Raw genomic sequence first — 21,386 nt, forward strand, 5'->3', positions numbered from 1 at the left:
TCCATTTAAGAATGATGGCTGCCACTGTGTTCTTGCGGACCTTCAATGCTGCAGAAATCTTTTGGCACCTTCCTCAGATATGTGCCTCGACACCCTCCTGTCTCTGAGCTTTACGTACAATTCTTTCGACCTCATGGCTTGGTTTTTGCTCTGACATGCACTGTCAAATGTGGAACCTTATAGACAGGTGTGTGCCTTTCCAAATCATGTCCAATCAATTGAATTCACCACAGGTGGACTCCAATCAAGTTGTAGAAGGATTATCATTAGAAACAGGATGCACCTGAGCTCAAACTCGAGTCTCATAGCAAAGGGTCTGAATACTTGTGTAAATAAGGTATTTAAGTTTAGATTTTTTAAATACATTTGTCATTATGGGGTATTGTGTGTAGATTGATGAGGGAACAAAATATTTCATCCAGTGTAGAATAATTATTTTTAGGAGATAGATCAGCTTTAATTTTGCAGAAAGATTGTGGCTTCCATCATTGTAATTGTCTGCATCACTTCCAATCCCCCATATATTCTTTTGCATACACACACACACATATATACATACATATATACACATACATACATAAACATATAAATATACATATATATATACACACACATCTTTTTTAAAATATATATTTCCTTTATTACCCTCCAACCCTACCACCCTCCCCCAATTGGAGCAAACTAGTGAACAACAATGCTTAGGCCTGTATTTCCAGCTTAAACATACTATATATATATATATATATATATTTTTTTTTTTTTTTTGAACACAACATATACAAAAACAGAAATATACAAACAAGAGTACATAAACCTCACAGACAAGGATATTAAATATCGAATACATTTTCAATTTGTCAAAAAGTTGTATGGTGCGTATTCCTTTTTGGTTTTTACATTTACTGATCATTTTTAAAAAATATTTAAATTCTATCTTAAATAATGTGAAGAGCGGTTTGTTCTCTGCCCACTTCTTTTTATGGATAAAGAATCTTCCATGAAAGATAAACAAATTAACAATGAAAGTTAAATCAGGGTCCATAACATTTGGATCAAAATAAAACATAATATCAGAGTCTTTCAAATTAACATTAATAGTCGTTTCTTTTTAAATAAAATCTTCTAACTCACTCCAAAATCTTCTGACATAAGAACAGTCCCAAAATAAATGGTCAAGAGTCTCTGGGTCACAACCACCTAACCTAGTCGAATATTATTATATATATGTCTGCCCTTCATAAAACCAGTCTGGGTATCGTCATCAATGATTTGGTCAAGACCTTTTTTAAGTCTTTCTGCAAAGATGGATGTACATTTTCTAACATCATAGGATCTTTGTTTGGTTTGGGGATTACAGAGATGAGGCCTTGTGTCACAGAAACAGGCAGGACCCCTAAGTCAACAGCCTCCTTAAAAATATTAAATATAAATTCAACAATATCCTCCTGAAAATGTTTATATAATTCACTAATAAGGCCATCATTCCCTGGAGATTTGCTCAATTTTAATTAGTTAAATAAAGTCCACCTATGTGCAATCTAAGTGTCACATGATCTCAGTATATATACACCTGTTCTGAAAGGCCCCAGAGTCTGCAACACCATTAAGCAAGGGGCAGCACCAAGCAAGTGGCACCATGAAGACCAAGGAGGTCTCCAAACAGGTCAGGGACAAAGTTGTGGAGAAGTACAGATCAGGGTTGGGTTCTAAAAAAATATCTGAAACTTTGAACATCCACGGAGCACCATTAAATCCATTATTAAAAAATGGAAAGAATATGGCACCACAATAAACCTGCCAAGAGAGAGCCAACCACCAAAAATCATGTACCAGGCAAGGAGGGCATTAATCAGAGAGGCAACAAAGAGACCAACGATAGCCCTGAAGGAGCTGCAAAGCTCCACAGATGAGATTGGAGTATCTGTCCATGGGACCACTTTAAGCTGTACACTCCACAGAGCTGGGCTTTACGGAAGAGTGGCCAGAAAAAAAGCCATTGCTTAAAGAAAAAAATAAGCAAACACGTTTGGTGTTTGCCAAAAGGCATGTGGGAGACTCCCCAAACATATGGAAGAAGGTACTCTGGTCAGATGAGACTAAAATTAGCTTTTTGGCCATCAAGGAAAATGCTATGTCTGGCACAAACCCAACACTTCTCATCACCCTGAGAACACAATCCTCACAGTTAAGCATGGTGCTGGCAGCATCATGCTGTGGGGATGTTTTTCATTGGCAGGGACTGGGAAACTGGTCAGAATTGAAGGAATGATGGATGGTGCGAAATACAGGGAAATTCTTGAGGGAAACCTGTTTCAGTCTTCCAGAGATATGAGACTGGGATGGAGGTTCACCTTCTAGCAGGACAATGACCCTAAGTATACTGTTAAACACACGAGTGGTTCAAGGGGAAAAATTTAAATGTATTGTAATGGCCTAGTCAAAGCCCAGACCTCAATCAATTGAGAATCTGTGGTATGACTTAAAGGTTGATGTACACCAGCGGAACCCATCCAACTTGAAGGTGCTGGAGCAGTTTGACTTGAAGAATGGGCAAAAATCCCAGTGGCTAGATGTGCCAAGCTTATAGAGACATACCCCAAGAGACTTGCAGCTGTAATTGCTGCAAATGGTGGCTCTACAAAGTATTGACTTTGTGGGGGGTAAATAGTTATGCATGCTCAAGTTTTCTGTTTTTTTTTGTCTTATTTCTAGTTTGTTTCACAATAAAAATAATTTTGCATCTTCAAAATTGTAGGCAAGTTGTGTAAATCAAATGATACAACCCCCCCGAAAATCTATTTTAATTGCAGGTTGTAAGGCAACAAAATAGAAAAATGCCAAGGGGGGTGAATACTTTCGCAAGCCACTGTAGATGTAAATTCAGAATATTTTCTTTCATACTTCAATAATTCCCAATATTTTCCATAAGACTTAAATAGTTGGGCTTTCCTCCAATTTTCTTGTATAATATCTTTGGCATCCATCTTGAAATGATCATCTTCCAACAGTCTACTATTGAGTTTCCAATAACTCCATTTTGGTTTATTAACTTCAGATCCATTAATATTTAAAGATTAGAATATAACTTTATGATCAGTAAGAATTGATGTTTCAATGCACCTTGACTATAGTATTATCTAATGAATTAGAAATCAACCAGAAGTCAATTATTGACTGTCTGGACATGTCCTTGTTACTCCAAATTAATTCCTTTTTATCGGGATATTTAGATCTTCAAATATCGACTAATCCAAGACCAAGACATAGATTATTAATCTCAGGATTAACAATGCTGGGTCTGTTAGGAGGGGGATATCTGTCAATCATCACATTAGATAGAGAATTAAAGTCTCCACCTAAAATAAATTTGATATCCTGAAATACACTCTGTACTCTATACATAACTCTATTAATCTCTTCTTCAAATTCTTGAAATAATATCCTGTTGTTTTGTTTGTTGTTGGACGCATAAATATTCCCTAGAAACATTTCACTGTTGAAATGCACTATTAAAATGAACCAACGTCCAGAGTGGTGAGTCTTACTACTGATGACCTTCCCTTATAAATTCACCTCTTAACACTGTTACACCTGCAGAGTGGTTGTTGCCATATGATAACCAGATATTGTTACCCCATTGATTTTTCCAAAAACCTAAATCGGAAGAATAAGCATGAGTCTCTTGTAGAAAGTAAAAGTCTGCATTAAACCGAATGCAATTCAGGACAATAGCCTTATGTTTGAGTAAATTACGAATACACCTGACATTAGTTGAACAAAGAGGTAAAGACATAAACTTCAAACAACAACATTGTTATGCTAGTATAAGCTTTTCCTAAGGATATGTAACTCAAAAGGATTTCCATCCCATTATTAACCTCTCCAACAAAAAACAAACGAATACTGGTCATAAAGTTACCAAAATATTCTTACTCCCACAAGGGGAAGACAATGTGTAGACTTTACAATAAGCAGTTATTCACCCATAGTTCGTGTTTAGTTTACCAGTTCTCAGGTCAGCCTTTTCTCATTCAAGTGTTTGTGTGAATTCCTTATAACAAAAGGCTACTTTTCACCTGGCAATTAGGCAGTATTTAGGCCTACCAGTTCTGTTTGAGTTAGACTGGCTCTCTCTCAAATGTTCTCAATTTGGCCGCAATTCTTTCCCAACGATGATCACTCTTGCACCGACAAAAAAATGCAATTTTCCCTGCCTTTCGAGCTGCAGCCACCATCGGCCACAGTTTCTCTCGTGTCACTTAGTTCGCAAAGGTCAGATCCTCCGTGAACCTCAAATTTTGCTTGATGAGGAACTCACAATTCTTCACTCGCCTCCAGAGAAGATCCTGTTTAGATCTGTTGGTGAACTGGATAATGGTTGTCCTCGGTCTCTTGTCCTGATCCTTAAGTCTTCCCAAACGATTAAAGATGTTGACATTTTCCTGAAGTTTGGCTTTTGATTCGGGAATGACAGCTCCACATATGTCAACAACTGTGCATTTGATGTCCTCACCCGCCTGTTCTAGAATTCAATGAAGCTTCAGGTTCCACCTGCGCTGGTATCTCTCCGCCTCATTTACCTTTTGCTCGAGTTCAGCCACCTTCCTTTCATTTTCCTGGCAGACAACTTCCACTTTCTTCATGTCACTTTTGAGGGTTTTCACTTCTCCCAAGATAAAGTCAATAGATTTTTTCATGGTCTCAATTTTCATTGTATTCACCCCAACCATGTCCTCCATGCCATTTGCCCTTACATCTATCTTTGCTGTCAAAAGAATTACAATATTGTTTTGCATCTCAAGAAGTGACATACCCTCATCTTTTTCCCCTGGGGCTTGATTGGAGTGCTGGGGGTCGTAAAGTAACGGCCTGAGCGTCCACAAATTAATACATACCATACAAAACATAACATATACTAAATGGAGTGTCTCAGATTTAGGTACACAATAATACGAAATGCTATGAGATCAGGTTGCAGCAGCGTGCCGTCAAAAGAAAACGAAATGCTTGCTAATTTGGTTAGCTGCGTGATTAAATGAATCTGTTTTCAACAAATCAACTGTTTTAGATGGTTTTATTTTTAATCAAGCAAGATACATACATTTACATTTACATTTAAGTCATTTAGCAGACGCTCTTATCCAGAGCGACTTACAAATTGGTGCGTTCACCTTAAGACATCCAGTGGAACAGCCACTTTACAATAGTGCATCTAAATCTTTTAAGGGGGGTGAGAAGGATTACTTTATCCTATCCTAGGTATTCCTGAAAGAGGTGGGGTTTCAGGTGTCTCCGGAAGGTGGTGATTGACTCCGCTGTCCTGGCGTCGTGAGGGAGTTTGTTCCACCATTGGGGGGCCAGAGCAGCGAACAGTTTTGACTGGGCTGCGCGGGAACTGTACTTCCTCAGTGGTAAGGGAGGCGAGCAGGCCAGAGGTGGATGAACGCAGTGCCCTTGTTTGGGTGTAGGGCCTGATCAGAGCCCGGAGGTACTGAGGTGCCGTTCCCCTCACAGCTCCGTAGGCAAGCACCATGGTCTTGTAGCGGATGCGAGCTTCAACTGGAAGCCAGTGGAGAGAGCGGAGGAGCGGGGTGACGTGAGAGAACTTGGGAAGGTTGAACACCAGACGGGCTGCGGCGTTCTGGATGAGTTGTAGGGGTTTAATGGCACAGGCAGGGAGCCCAGCCAACAGCGAGTTGCAGTAATCCAGACGGGAGATGACAAGTGCCTGGATTAGGACCTGCGCTGCTTCCTGTGTGAGGCAGGGTCGTACTCTGCGGATGTTGTAGAGCATGAACCTACAAGAACGGGCCACCGCCTTGATGTTAGTTGAGAACGACAGGGTGTTGTCCAGGATCACGCCAAGGTTCTTAGCGCTCTGGGAAATACATAAACGCGCAATCACTACTGAGTGAATTAAAACTTCTTTGGGACTCAGGGGCAGTATTGAGTAGCTTGGATAAAAAGGTGCCCAGAGTAAACTGCCTGCTACTCAGCCATAAAAGCTAGAATGTGCATATAATTAGTGATTTGAATAGAAAACACTCTGAAGTTTCTAAAAATGTTTGAATGATGTCTGTGAGTATAAAATAACTCATTTGGCAGGCAAAAACCTGAGAAAAAATCCAACCAGGAAGTGGGAAATCTGAGGTTTGTAGTTTTTCAAGTCATTGCCTATCAAATATACAGTGTCTATGGGGTCATATTGCACTTCCTAAGGTTTCCACTAGATGTCAACAGTCTTTAGAACCTTGTTTGATGCTTTTACTGTGAAGGAGGGGGGAATGAGAGCTGAATGAGTCAGGGCTCTGGCAGAGTGCCATGAGCTGGTCATGCGCGTTCATGTGAGAGGTAGCTTGCGTTCCATTGCATTTCTACAGACAAAGGTATTCTCCAGTTGGAACATTATTGAAGATTTATGATAAAAACATCCTAAAGATTGATTCTATAATTCGTTTGACATGTTTCTACGAACTGTAATATAACTCTTCGTCTGAACTTTTGCTTGGACTTGCCTGCGCGTCGTGAGCGAACAAAAAGGAGGTATTTGGACATAAATGATGGACTTTATCGAACAAATCAAACATTTATTGTGGAACTGAGATTCCTGGGAGTGCATTCTGATGAAGATCATCAAAGGTAAGTGAATATTTATAATGCTATTTCTGACTTCTGTTGACTCCACAACATGGCGGATATCTGTATGGCTGTTTTGTTGTCTAAGCGCTGTACTCAGATTATTGCATGGTGTGCTTTTTCAGTAAAGCTTTTTAAAATCTGACACAGCGGTTGCATTAAGGAGAAGTTTATCTAAAGTTCCATGCACAACATTTCATCAACATTTGTGATGAGTATTACTGTAAATGTATGTGGCTCTCTGCAAAATCACTGGATATTTTGGAACTACTGAACATAACACGCCCATGTAAACTCTTTATAAATTTTGGGATATAAATATGAACTTTATCGAACAAAACATACATGTATTGTGTAACATGAAGTCCTATGAGTGTCATCTGATAAAGATCATCAAAGGTTAGTGATTAATTTTATCTCTATTTCTGCTTTTTGTGACTCCTCACTTTGGCTGGAAAAATGGCAGTTTTTCTGTGACTAGGTGCTTACCTCACATAATCATTTATTGTGCTTTCGCCGTAAAGCCTTTTTTAAATCAGACACTGTGGCTGGATTAAAGAGAAGTTTATCTTTAAAATGGTGTAAAATACTTGTATGCTTGAGGAATTTTAATTATGAGATTTCTGTTGTTTTGAATTTGGCGCCCTGCACTTTCACTGGCTGTTGGTGACGTGGGACGCTATCGTCCCACATATCCCAGAGAGGTTATTAACTAAATAAAAACTTCCTGTCATCACCAGACTGTCCATTTTAGAGTGTCAAGTTGCCTTTGGAACTGAAGGTCCTGGGTTTGCATCTTGGAGGATACATTTGTACCATTCTCTTTAGTGTATAGTTTTGACACACAGTGCTTTTTGCATTTATTAGGTGGCTCTTAAAAGCGCCTTTTGGTTTGTGAAGTGGCAGTGAGTGCGGTGGTGTGTACTACTGCGTGCGTCTTTCTAGAACTGAGGAGAGACCATCTCTCAGACTCTCAAGGAAGAAAGAGGTCGTTGCCCTCATCAGTGAGATGCACGCCATCCCTACAGTACTGCCCGGGGACACAGTGCTTCATGGCAGAGTGGTGGATTGTGGGCATGTTCCTGTCACAGAGAAATGCAAGCTGGCCCATGTGGAACTGACAAATGACTTATACCAATTTAAATGCACACAGTACACATGGTACTTTGCCACTGTCAATACTTAAGATGTGTGTTCTGTTCCAAATCTGTGAGTACTCCCACTCCCACCTGTTTTCAAGTTTATACTGCCATTTATAAATGAGGACATTGTGCTCTTTTACTGGAGTTGGACAGCTGTGTACAGCATTACTTAGGACATTTGTAGCTGAAGTTTTGTTTTCAAGGATTTAGAGCACCTATCCAAGTTCAGATTTGTTCAAACTGTATGTCAATCATTTCTCTTCAGAGTTTTGTACTTGTCTAATGACTGTTTTACAGGTGTTTCTCAGCAATTTGTCATTTGTTGCAGTGTTTGTAAAAGGAGTTGTCAAAATTGCTCTTGGCGATCCACACCGTTATGCAGGCTTCTCTGTTTAAGCCCAGTGCTACCACACCTGATTCTACCACTCAGCTGTTCATCGAGACCATGACTAGTAGGATCAGGTGTGGTAGAACTGGGCTTGAACAAGAAAGCCTGCATAAACCTATAGCTTCTCAAGAGCAATTGTGGCCATCCGTGAATTGTATTTACAAAGTTGACTATATCAGATGAATGTGCATTTGGTTGTAAATGTTATATTTAGTTACTTTTGTTTACAGGTAAGTAAACTTGTACATAGTTCATGGGTACATGTTGATTATTTGTGTATTTTCCAGGTGCTTGCTCAATTGTCTAAAGAGAGATCAGGGAAAATGTTTCCAGTTTACTCCATATTGGCTTAAAAGGGTTTCTAGTTTTTCGCTTCCCTCTGGAAAATCAGCTGTTAATATTAGATGAATACTAACAATTACATTATTTCTGTTGCCATTTTTATTTGTTGTTTGCTCTTAATGAACCTTTATTGCTGTGTTATTTTGTATTATTATAATGTTGTATAATGATGTTATATAATCACTTTCCGGTGTAAAAATGGAAATTAAAAACAAAATACAATGTTTTAAGTGAGAATAGGCATTGGTCTGAAGCAGTAAAATAAAGGAAATTCACATGAGCACCACAATGCCTATTCCACCCATGCTCTACCAAGATTTTCCAGCACACAGCTTTGACCTACGACAGTAGCTACTGTATGTTGGTATTGTACTTCAAACGTTCTCAAACAGCCTAATTCATACGCTGTACTCTGTGAAGCTGCCAGTTGAAGACTTGTGAGACGTCTGTTTCTAAAACTAGACACTCTAATGTACTTGTCCTCTTGCTCAGTTGTGCAACGGGGCCTCTCACTCCTCTTTTGATTCTGGTTAGAGCCCGTTTGCACTGTTCTGTGAAGGGAGTTGTACAAGGCCGTTGTACAAGATCTTCAGTTTCTTGGCAATTTCTCGCATGGAATAGCCTTCATTGTCACACCCTGACCTTAGAGAGATTTTATGTCTCTATTTTGGTTTGGTCAGGGTGTGATTTGGGTGTGCATTCTATGTTCCTTTTTCTATGTTTTGTATTTCTTTGTTTTGGCTGGGTATGGTTCTCAATTAGGGACAGCTGACTATCGTTGTCTCTGATTGGGAACCATACTTAGGTAGCTTTTTTCCACCTATGTTTTGTGGGTAGTTGTTTTCTGTTTAGTGTTTTGCACCTGACAGGACTGTTTCGGTTTTGTTTATTCACTTTGTCATTTTTGTTTCAGTGTTCTGTTTAATAAAAGTCACAAACACTTACCACGCTGCGCTTTGGTCCGATTCCTCCTCATCCGACGACGACACCCGTTACTGAACTACCCACCACCAAAGGACCAAGCAGCGTGGTATGGAGGAGCAGAGGGTTCAGGACTCCTGGACATGGGAGGAGATATTGGACGGAAAGGGACCCTGGAGAACTGGAGGCAGCTAAAGCTGAGAGGTCGGCGATATGAGGCAAGTCAGCGCAGCAGGCACGAGAGGCAGCCCCAAAACAAATTACCCTGCGCCGGCTCTGCACACTGTATCTCCAGTGCGCTGGGACTGTTCATTTCGACCTGTGCCTGCACTCTAGAGGGGCCGGGCTAAAGTGGGCATTCAGCCTGGAGGAGTGGTGCCAAGGCTGCGCACTAGAGCTCCAGTGCTCCCCCACAGCCCGGTTCATCCTGTGCCTCCTCTACGCACCAGGCCTCCTGTAGGTCTCCCCAGCCTGGTGGGCCTTGTGGCAGCCCCATGCACCAGGCTGTCTCTACGTCTCCTCCATCCAGAGTCGCCCTCCAGTCCGGCCCCTCCAGCGACGCCATCCAGTCCGGTGCCTTCCGAGTCGCCCTCCAGTCCGGAGCCTTCCAAGTCGTCTTCCAGTCCGGAGCCTCCCGAGTCGCCTTCCAGTCCGGACCCTCCAGCGACGCCCTCCAGTCCGGAGGCCTCCGAGTCTCCCTCCAGTCCGGAGCCTTCCGAGTCGCCCTCCAGTCCAGAGCCTTCCGAGGCGCCCTTCAGTCCGGGGCCCACAACGAGGGTGCCCAGTCCAGGGCCCACAACGAGGGTCCCCAGTCCGGGGCCCGCTACAAGTGTCCCCAGTCCGGGGTCGGCGGCGAGGGTCCCCGCTCTAGAGGCGCCACCTAAGTGGGCCAAGCCAGAAGTGGAGCGGGGTCTACGTCCCGCACCAGAGCCGCCACCGCGGAGAAATGCCCACCCAGACCCTCCCCTATAGGTTCAGGTTTTGCGGCCAGAGACCGCACCTCTGACCTTAAAGAGCTTTTTATGTCTCTATTTTGGTTTCGTCAGGGTGTGATGTGGGTGGGCATTCTATGTTCCTTTTTCTATGTTTTGTATTTCTTTGTTTTGGCCGGGTATGGTTCTCAATCAGGGACAGCTGCCTATCGTTGTCTCTGATTGTTCTGTTTAATAAAAGTCATGAACACTTGACACGCTGCGCTTTGGTCCAATTCCTCCTCATCTGACGACGACACCCGTTACATTAATTTCTCAGAGCAAGAATAGACTGATGAGTTTCAGAAGAAAGGTCTTTGCTCATTGTTACTATCGTTACTCATTGTGTATTTTTATATTTCTATTTTTTTTCTCTCTACATTGTTGGGAAGGGCCCTGTAAGTAAGCATTTCACTGTTAATCTACACCTGTTGTGACAAATAACATTTTATTTTATTTGTTTTTTTGGGGGGACAAAAATAAAACTAGCGAATAGGACTGGGAGGATGAGGTTTGGCAGGCATAGTCGAAACAGTATAAGCTTCTGGAACAATTCAAAATCTCCAGTGGTAACCAGGATTTTGCTATATTCTGCCATCTTTATTCAAGGGAGTGCCAGAGCGTCTTGGCAAGTGGCAAGGACAGTCGGCTTCAGTCAGAAGCCCCAGTCAGTTCAGTGGTACAGTGTAGGAGCACCTAGAAGATGCAACTCAATTTACAACTGATGTGTGGATAATTCATTCTGGTGGGACCAGCTGCACACAATGCCAAGTTTAGGCAAGGGCCATCTTGGTGGACTTTCACCTAATTTACTCACCTAGAGTTATAAATCTTCATGGTGAAGCAGGCAGACCTGTAATTTCTGATAAGTTGACTTGACTGGAGAGAGAAAGAAGAATTGAGGCCACAGAGCTTTGGGGTACAGATAGTCGTGAAAATGCAAAGTCTAATAGCACCAGAGTCTAATAGCACCAGATGCTAATAGCACCAACAGGACGGTATAAATCCTCTTAAATGTAACTAAACGTTAGCGAAAATGTAATCGATGTCATCCCCAAAAGTAATTATTTATCATGAGAGGGCCATAAAAAATAACTAATAATGCTGCCTACTCAAAGAAAGATTCAAATCTCATATGATGTATTTCCTATTCAACAAAACTAGATGAAGAAGACTTGAAACGATTTTATATATTTTTTCTAAATATTGTATAATCAATTTATAAAATAACTAACTACAAGATTTCACCTTCCTTACAAGTGTAAAATACATACATTTGTATATTTAGTGCTAGAAATGTACATATTTTCTGAATGTCTGCCCCAATTGCTGTGAACGTAAAATGTCTGCCCCAATTGCTGTGAACGTAAAATGTCTGCCCCAATTGCTGTGAACGTAAAATGTCTGCCCCAATTGCTGTGAACGTAAAATGTCTGCCCCAATTGCTGTGAACGTAAAATGTCTGCCCCAATTGCTGTGAACGTCTCACAGAGTTCTAGCTTGGCTTCCTGAACTCGTTAGGAACTCGCCTTTCATCTCATATTAATCATAAAGTGTTTTTTGTTTAAAATCTATGAATTATTTTAGATTACTTGCTATAAATCTATCTCTGAAACCACTCTCTCCTGTTGCGTTAAGATGTAAGGATTCCAGGCATATGCGCGGTTAGTGTCTGTGACGTAGGGTTCAGCCAGGAGTTGATGGAGAGTTGGAAGAGTGAATGAAATGGTAGGAGGGACATCCCAGTTTCGAGTGGTTTTAGATTTCACATCCTGCTTCACACAGGCAGAAGAGACATACTCCAGTGTTCATGAGAATCATGGCTACCACTCAAGCAAGCCATTTCCATCTATGGTGTTCACATATCGACTTATAAGGAAAAAATGTTGGTCGAACCGGTACCAGACCCACGCTGGTCCCCAAAACAGGGGAATTTACATCTAATAGCAAAAAAGGGAAATTATTATTTTTAAGTTTAAGATTATAAAGTAATGCTGAATTATATATATGCATCATTACAGATTTACAGATGGTTGATATGAAACTGATAAAAAAAGTTCAGTTGAACAATGAGAATAGTTAGTTGTCATGTTGTCTGGAACAGAGAGTGAAATTAAGCCGTTTCAGCTAGTTCAAGGTAAGATAGTCACGAGTTGAGGCCTCTGAGAATTCTGTGTCCTGTGTGATCTGAGGCACAGAGAATGATGGGACACTCTTGTATACTTTTAGACCATTTTAAGTGATGTGTGTTTAATTAAGCATGATTACACATGATATGATTATAAGCAAATATATGTAGGGTATGGCATCTGGCTGGGTTCTACTGCACTGCCACTGAAATCAAAGAAAAAACAACAATGTATTTGCAACGGGAGTCTGACATGAGCCTTTGCTCTCCTCAGTCTCAGCACCATGACGACGAGAAGAGAGCCCTGAGCAGAGAGATCATCGTGCTCAACAACCACCTGATGGAGGCCAAGCTGACCATTGAGAAACTGAGGGAGGACAATGTAAGGGCACTCTATGAGGTCAGATCTATAGGTCATCAAAAGTACGGTCACAACCCTCAAAGTGTATTGTAACAACCTTAGTATACAACACCTAGCATCTTCGCCAAGAGGTTGGACCGAACAACACCTGAGTTCAAGTCCCGGTTTCTGGCTCATCCTTGAATTCAATGCAGTGTGTTTCTTTAGAATGAATGATTTCTTAAGAACATGTTTTCTTCTAACACATTCCAACACTGTGTCTGTCCTGTAGGATCTGTACAGGAAGGACTGTAACCTGGCTGCCCAGCTGCTCCAGTGCAACAAGTCCCACTACAGGACCCAGCTTTCTGAGGTGAGTCCTCCCCCAACCGCAGACATATAATTACTTGAACAGCCACATTGAATGTACCCAAGAGTCCAGGGAAATTGCAGTGGTTTAGTTATTCTTCTTTGCCTATCAGACCTGGGCTCAAATAGTACTTTGTTTTCTTTCAAACTTTAAGCACTTGGTTGAGCTTGGTCAGAGTGACAGATAGGCAAGATTTGACCTTTGGCCATTTTTCTACGAGATCCATTGCACCTGGCAAGGGCAATTTAGCACAGCTAAAGTATTTGAAAAAAAATGTATACTATTTGACCCCAAGTCTGCTGCTGCCTATTATCAACATACTACACTGGCTAAGTTAAATTAAAGCTAATGCTAAGCTGAAGCTACGGTCTTATGACTTCCTCAACCCCAGCCATTGGATGGTGTTAGTGAAGCTACACAGGGAGGGAAATTCACTTGGATAAAAATCCCCAGGAGATAAAACAACCTTCATCCTTTATCTAAGCAGCTGAATCCACCTGACTTGAGGTATGGGCACGATGTGCAGTGCTGCAAATATTAGCACAAGTCTTGATCCATTCACATCGATCAATGCATGAGCCAGGATTACGGGTTAAAACCTGGGCCCTCGAACCTGAGCTGAAATAGTTCCAAACTTCCAATACATCAACAGTTTGAATCATAAGGTGATTACTCCACTGATGGATTGGTTAGGAGGTAAATGTTTGACAGTGATTAACAATGGAACACTACAGCTACATTATGTGACAGGTAAGTGAGTAATTGATGGAAGATTGCAGAGCGCTAAGACACTATATGCATAAGGAGATGGAGATTTGAGTATGCCCAACAGTGCCCATGCTGCTTTTGTTTTCCAGCGGGAGAGGAACGAGCGAGTATTGATGAGTGCGTTAGTGCCAGGGCAGACTGGCAAGGCTTTCAGCTGTATCAGCTCTGGGCCCCCTGCCCGGCCCGCATGGCAAGAGCAGATTTTAAAGCTGGCACGTTGCCAATACCGTTAAAAAAATGCCTCAGCACATTTGGCACCATGCGCCTAAATGGAAATATCAATGCAAACACGATTCATCAGTTACGTAATGGTCATAAACTAATGCTGTGTGTGTGTGTGTGTGTGTGTGTGTTACTATATGGAGTGAAAGAAACAGATAAACTGATGACACCTTGGGCATATACTGTCCACTGCTGCAATGGGGTCAAAGGTTATAGTTCTACTTATGTCCTGCAGTCTGTTTGTTTGTGGACTGGAGAGTAATCAAAAGGTTATTGATGGAATGTGGTGCAACACAGAGAAATTATGCATGTTTCCAGCCATGATTGAAGTGCATTAGTCACTTGCTCCACTGCATAAGAAGCATGGCTCCTGAGTGGCACAGTGGTCTAAGACACTGCAACTCAGTGCTTGAGGCGTCACTACAGACACCCTGGTTCGAATCCAGGCTGTACCACAACCAGCTGTGATTGGGAGTCCCATAGGGCGGCGCACAATAGGCCCTGCATGCTCCAGGTTAGGCTGGTGTAGGCTGTTGAAAATGATTATGTTCTTTGAAAAATTGGTCCTGGAAATATGTGCAAACAATATCTAAATATCTCATGGTAATTGGGTATTTACATTGGTTAAAGCGAATGTGTGATACAACTGCTATGAAAGGATGTTTGTACAAATGTTCAGTTTTGTCTTGGCTCCTATTAGCCATGAAGCTATAATTAGCTAGCTTCTCATTGCCAATTAACGATAATTGACTAGATTCCTTTTGATAACATTCTGCAAAAGCTTAATTCTTGTTGCTATGGAGAGGCAGAGGCAACAGCCACATATCAAACTAATGATCTCATGATGTACCTATGTTTACCATCCATGAAATAACTCCAGGTTACACCTCCTCAGTTATAGTTTTCAGTTTCATGCCTGATCTCCATATGGTGCCATTATCAGAATGTTGTTGCTAATGTTTGAAAACAATGTTTTTATCTTCCATGAACTTCCATGCACTAATCTCACGGTCTGTCTCTGTATCACCATTATCTATACCTCAGTGTCTCTCTCTCTCTCTCTCTCTCTCTCTCTATTTCTCAGTTGCCTGCTGAATTCCAGGAACGCGTGACCATGCACATGGAGGGCACACCTCTTTGCCACACTGCCTATGCCGATTCCGTCCCTGCCTCCGTCATCGCCAAGGTGCTGGAGAAGCCCGACGAGGCCTGCAGCGGCAGCCAAGCCTCTAGCTCGCCTAGCCCCCAACCCCAGGACCAAGGCTTTCTCCTGGACACCCTGGACAGAGGTGAGCGCCTTGGCCTCCGGGCAGCATACAAGTCAGACCTGTACAGCAGCGACACAGCTCTGTACTGCCCGGTCGATCAGAACCGTGAGCGCAGGCCAAGCATGGACCTCCATGGCCAGAGAAAGCTGCTCTACGGGCCCCAGAACTCCACAGATAGTAACCCAGAGGAGGGTCCCTTGTTGGGGCTGAGGTCTGGCTTCTCCCAGGAGTGCTTTGCCAAGTTCCCCACCTCTCTGGGCCCCACCTCGGGCAGCTCCTACTCCAGCTTCAGCGGAGGGGGCTCGGACGACAACAAGGGCAACGGCCCACCAAGCAGCACGGCCTCCTCTCCCCACCACCACTCCCTCTACATGGACTGGAGGAATGGGGGAGACTATGAGAGGAAGAGTGACTCCTCCTGGGAGAGGGACAGTCCCGGCGGGGGCGGCTTCGCCAAGGTCCACGCTGTCTTCCAGCAGGCCGGCGGAGCACACCACCAGAACGGCAGCTCGCCTGTCTACAGCCGCACCATGTCCTCGTGCTTCAGCGAGCCCTACGAACCCCTCCCTCCTTCCTCCTCGCCAAGCGTCGTCTATGGAGACAGCCGCCGGGGCAGCACACTGGCGCCCGAGGAGGAGGAGCTGATTGGTCGCTGGAGGCAGCTGAGTGTGGAGGACCTAAGCGCCCATTCGTACCACTCGCCCGGCCGGGCCTCGCCCTACAGCTTCTCCGAGCAGCACTTCTCCGTTCGGCCCGCCAAGATCCGCCTGGGACCCCTCTACAGCAGCTTCCAGGAAGGGGCAGACTTCTACCACCAGGCAGGGGTAGGACCCATCATGGAAACCCCAGTGTGCTTCTCCACGCCCAGCCCCCAGTGTAGCCCTGTGGGGGGACTCCGTCAGTCCCATCCATCCCACAGCCAGCAGGCCCACCAGACCCATCTCTACCGGGGAAAGGAGGACAGCCAGGAGTCAGAGCACAGCCTCTACCACTCAGCAAGCTCCAATGACAGGGAGGGCAGTGTCGGTGTAGCAGGGGCCGGGGTAGGAGGTGGAGGGCAGAACAAGGAGTACGAGGACGTCAGCCCAAACAGCTCCACTGAGTCCCTAAACCAGAGGTCCCTGGAGATGGCTGCCGAGCTGCAGCAGCACTACCAGACCGAGATGCAGCATCCATCGCCCCCAGGGCAGTCCACCACCGCCCCCGCTACCACCTTGTCCCCCTCCCCCGCAATACCAAACATTTGGCACGTTAGGACTTTCCAGAAAGGACAGTCTCACCAAAGCCCAGCTGTATGGAACACTTCTGAACTGAGAGAAGAAGGGATTGTCATCCTCTGACTTACTGTTCTTTCTCTTTCTTCATCTCTTTCCCTGGTGGGATGTGAGGTGAGAGGTCTTGGTAGATCCAGCAAAACACATTGATTAGTGTGAGTCTAGCCGTTCAGTTGAAGGACATTCATTTTGATAGGACATTTGGACAATACAGTAGGTTAAGCATGAATTCATCAGATTGTTGCCACAGCTGTGAAAAACTGACAAAAGTGTGGTTCGCATCACTACAATGAACGTGTAAGATTGTCTGGGTCAGGTGAATTGACAATTTATTACTGTGCCAAATGAGTGAGGAATATAGGAAAAGACTCTGCTACCTTTGGTACATTTGGTACATAAAATAATATTTGGAGGTACCAGAGACCACAGTTGCTCCATGTGGATGAAGGAAGTATTTAAAGTAACTGTTGAAACATATAAATATATTTAATTACAACTACAACAATTGAGTGTTCAAAGACATATTTTGTTTGTAGTTGCATTCAAAAGAACATATAAAACTGATGATTGTAAAGAAATGACTACAATTCAACCAGATGTGGACACCGACACATTGTAAATATGTCTGGTTATTAAGAGCATCTGCAAATCAAAGAGAGATCGTTGGAATGTTAAAGAAGACTGTCCAAATTGCACATTGAGATTTGTTTTGTCAATCACAGGCTGAATACTGAATACTGTGCTGCATTTCTGCAGAGTAAAATATGTAGGACAATGAGGCATGGGTTAAAGTTGCAGCACTAAGAGATGTTTTTAACTCTAAAATAGAGATGCCCCTCTAGCCTAAACCCGTTTGAGTGCAGCTCCATTGATTCGTTCAGTTTTTGCTTTGACACCATTTTGAAATATCCAGAGCGCTTAAAGAGACCGTTCGAAGTATGTATCATTTTGCTACTGATGGACTTCTTTTTGAGATGTAAACATTTGTCTTACCCGTTGATGTTATTTTTGCTCTATAACCCTTGGAGACATTTTCCTGTCCCACTCTACCTCAGATGCCCACACCCCAATCAAGCAACCACAAATCTGTTTCTATCACACAATGATGCATGTTTCTATATTTCTGTTGTGTTTCATTTAACCTAATAAAGCACAAACTACACATGTCGATGCTCCAAGGTTTGCTAAAGTGTGATTTAGTGTTGGTGTGTGTGAGTGCGTGCGTCCGTGCGTGTGTGTGGACGATAATAATTATGCCATTTGCTAAAAAGATTGCAGAAACAATGTTGTTTTAAAAGCATTCAAATCAAGCTGTGCGCACACATGTATCTTTGGATTGTCGACTATTTTGTTAACGTATAGCATAAGCCATACCTCCGCATTGACATTCAAAACGCACTCCCCCTCTCACTCACTCGCTCTGAAGCGAAAAGGGAATTACTTGAGAGATTACATCTATCCAGAGGAGGGAGCCACCACAGCATCAACATCGCAACATCATCCAACTGAATCTGAATCTCGTTGTAAACTTAATTGTTCCTGTGCATCCAGTCACAGCAGAAGGCAACGCATTTACAATTCAAACACTTCACGAGACGAAAACTGGATTAGGCAACACAACACAACCAGTCCTCTATTCCTTTTTCCCACCGTCAAATGCAGGATGCAGTATGCATGAGCTTAGCTGCCTTAGCATTTATATACAGCTGGTGAACTAGATATCAATTTGCTTGCTTTTCAAACCACTCCGGGGATATTTCGATAGCACTATAACCAAACAAGCACACATTAAAAGCAAATATGACAGTCCACCTTCCCTTTGCTAATCACTACAAGGAATTAGCTCCCCTCCACTTTGATTGTGTGAATTTGTGATTCAGTAAACACTGGTGAAAAAAAGTACAGTACATATAATCTAGTAGGTTCCTATGGGAACTGGTATACTTAGTTACACATTCATGGAACACTGCATGTAGAAATTCTCAATGGATCTTCTCTGTTTCACAGGCACATTGCTCACATTATTAGCACTCTCGGCATGCACACCTCCAATCCCACTCACACTCCATCCACACAATATTTGCACATCTCTCACAGATGCACACACCCACACCAAGGTTAATTAAAAACATCAGGAACTTTGCCCACTGATCCCAGTTCCAATGAAATCCCAAACAGTCTCAATCAATCATCCCCCAATTCACTTGATTCACAGGGAAAAGTATCTCGGATCGCCTCTAGAAGACTGTCTGGATCCCAGGTCTCTTACTGAGACTTGATCCCCAACATGCTTTCACTCAGGTTCCACAGCCTCTTGACCGAGTGATCATCCATTACCTTGGGCATCAGCTCCTCGCAATTAGCGAAGCACTTCCCAACCACTCCCTCCATGTTGGGCGAACACGCCAGGTAGAGCGGCGTCCAAGTGCCCTCCAGTGGGCTCTTGAAGAAGGCCAGCCAGGCCAGGTAGAGGAGAGGTTTTGCCAGGAAGAGGGATGTAGATGTGCCTCCCCAGCCTGGTCCTCACCATGCCCGGGGAGAGTGTGTTGACCGTGACGCCCTCGTCTTCCAGCGTCGGGTCAGCTCACGGGAAGATTAGCCAGCTTGCTCTGGCTGTAACAGAACGCTTTGTTGCAGCTGATCTCACAGGAGTGGTAGTAGAAGTAGAACATGTTATTATCCCTTGAGGGGGAAAATCATCCATAGAAACACAACAGACATTACACAAGGGTTGTATTCATGAGGCACCAAATTGAAGAAAACTGTCTGAAACAGGAAAGGACTAACCTGAACTTTTGTCTCATAAGAAACTTTCGTTTTTTCATTTTCCGTTGCAAACTGGTTTGTGCTAAGGAATACAATATACACAAAACAACTTCAACAGGAAGTCCGGGGCGAGGTGGGTGAGGAGGAAGTGATCCAGGTGGTTGAACCCCAGCTGCATCTCGAAACCCTCCTGTCTTGGTGTAGGGACACTGGTAGATGCCTGCGTTGTAGATGAGCACATCAACTTTTTGAAGGAAAACAGGCATGTAAGAGGCACACACAGTGAATGATTAGCATAGGGGTTTTGTTTAATGATGGCTGGATGACTGTGTCGTGTTGGTCTCTATATATATCTCTCAATCTATATAATTTGTAATAAACTACAATCATTGCAAGTGATTTCCAGTGAATGAATTGTAATTAGGATAACTAAACCCTGTACTGAATTTATTTAAAACTTAATTGACGTTAGCTTTTGTAAACAAATACCAAGCGACTGTGTACACACGTGACTGTTTCAGCACGTTGGACAGCACACCATTGCGCACTTTGAAAGGTTACCTTCATTACTAAACACTGGAGTTTGTGCAGCTTCCCGGCAAAAGGCTTTCACTATGCCACTGTTCGTTCAGGTCAAAATTACCGTCTTTCCCCCCATCATATCTGCCGGGTACTGGAGCAACTGTACCAATTTCTTCCAGGAGAAAACATTCGGAAACAATTAGCAATATTTCACCACCGACAACAGCTGCCACAAGAATCGCAGCTGACATTACAGCGATGACTTTAGGTTTCAATTACAAAATATAGATGCATGAGCTAGATAAGAACTACAACACCCACAAGCCTTTGCGGTGTTTTCGCATGGCCATATTCTCGTGACACCTTGCTAAATAAGAAATAGTCGCACCCTGCTGGTAGACAATGGTCTGTATTTGTATTTATTATGGATCCCCATGGCAGCAGCTACTCTTCCTGGGGTCCAGCAAAATGAAAGCAGTTATGCAATTTAAAAAACATTACAGTACATTTCACAACAGATTTCACAACACATTAAGTGTGTGCCCTCAAGCCACTAGTGTACTACCACATATCTACAACACAAAATCCACGTGTACATGTGTGTATAGTACATGTTATCATGTGTGTATGCATGTGTCTATGCCTGTGTGTGTCTCTTCACAGTCCCCACTGTTCCATAAGGTGTATTTTTATCTATCTATTTTTTTTACAAATATTTTTTTAAATCTAATTTTACTGCTTGCATGAGTTACTTGATGTGGAATAGAGTTCCATGTAGTCAGGGCTCTATGTTGTTCTGTGTCTGTTCTGGACTTGGGGACTGTGAAGAAACTTCTGGTGGCATGTCTTGTAGGTAATTCATGGGTGTCTCAGTGCATTCAACATGTCAATACTTCTCACAAATACAAGTAGTGATGAAGTCAATTTCTCCTCTACTTTGAGCCACTACTCCCTTCATAGAACTGCGCAAACAGACTCTAACCAGAATAGAAAGAGGAGTGGTAGGCCCCGGTGCCAACTGAGCAAGAGGACAAGTACATTAGAGAGTCACTGTTGACATTGAGACGGGTGTTTTGTGGGTACTATTTAATGAAGCTGCCAGTTGAGGATTTGTGAGGCATCTGTTTCTCTAACTAGACACTCTAATGTACTTGTCCTCTTGCTCAGTTGTGCACCGGGGCCTCCCACTCTTCTTTCTATTCTGGTTAGAGCCAGTTTGCGCTGTTCTGTGAAGGGCAGCGAGATCTTAAATTTCTTGGCAATTTCTCGCATGGAATAGCCTTCATTTCTCAAAACAAGAAGAGACTGGCGAGTTACGGAAGAATGTT

General features: G+C 43.1%; 1 protein-coding gene and 1 long non-coding RNA gene across 3 annotated transcripts in view; one reads left to right on the top strand and one right to left on the bottom strand.

Moving 5' to 3' along the window:
* Positions 1-17,580, top strand: part of si:dkey-174m14.3 (uncharacterized protein LOC563117 homolog) — a 33,222-nt gene extending 15,642 nt beyond the window's left edge. Inside the window, 4 exon segments of the mRNA XM_029631684.2 lie at positions 12,803-12,910; positions 13,161-13,241; positions 15,313-16,676; positions 16,678-17,580. Coding sequence (XP_029487544.2) covers positions 12,803-12,910; positions 13,161-13,241; positions 15,313-16,676; positions 16,678-16,810 — 1,686 coding nt within the window. The 3' untranslated portion in view covers positions 16,811-17,580.
* Positions 17,083-19,870, bottom strand: LOC115107917 (uncharacterized). Of its 2 annotated transcripts, none has more exons than XR_010460883.1 (2): positions 19,558-19,870; positions 17,083-19,407 (listed from the first exon to the last, which is right to left on the bottom strand). It is a non-coding gene; the product is annotated as an uncharacterized LOC115107917 (long non-coding RNA). The 2 variants fall into 2 exon arrangements; XR_010460884.1 differs by having other exon boundaries at positions 17,083-19,452.
* Between the last annotated feature and the right edge of the window lie 1,516 nt (positions 19,871-21,386).

The sequence above is a fragment of the Oncorhynchus nerka genome, linkage group LG24 (assembly GCF_034236695.1).
Source record: "Oncorhynchus nerka isolate Pitt River linkage group LG24, Oner_Uvic_2.0, whole genome shotgun sequence".
Classification (NCBI taxonomy): Eukaryota; Metazoa; Chordata; class Actinopteri; order Salmoniformes; family Salmonidae; genus Oncorhynchus; species Oncorhynchus nerka.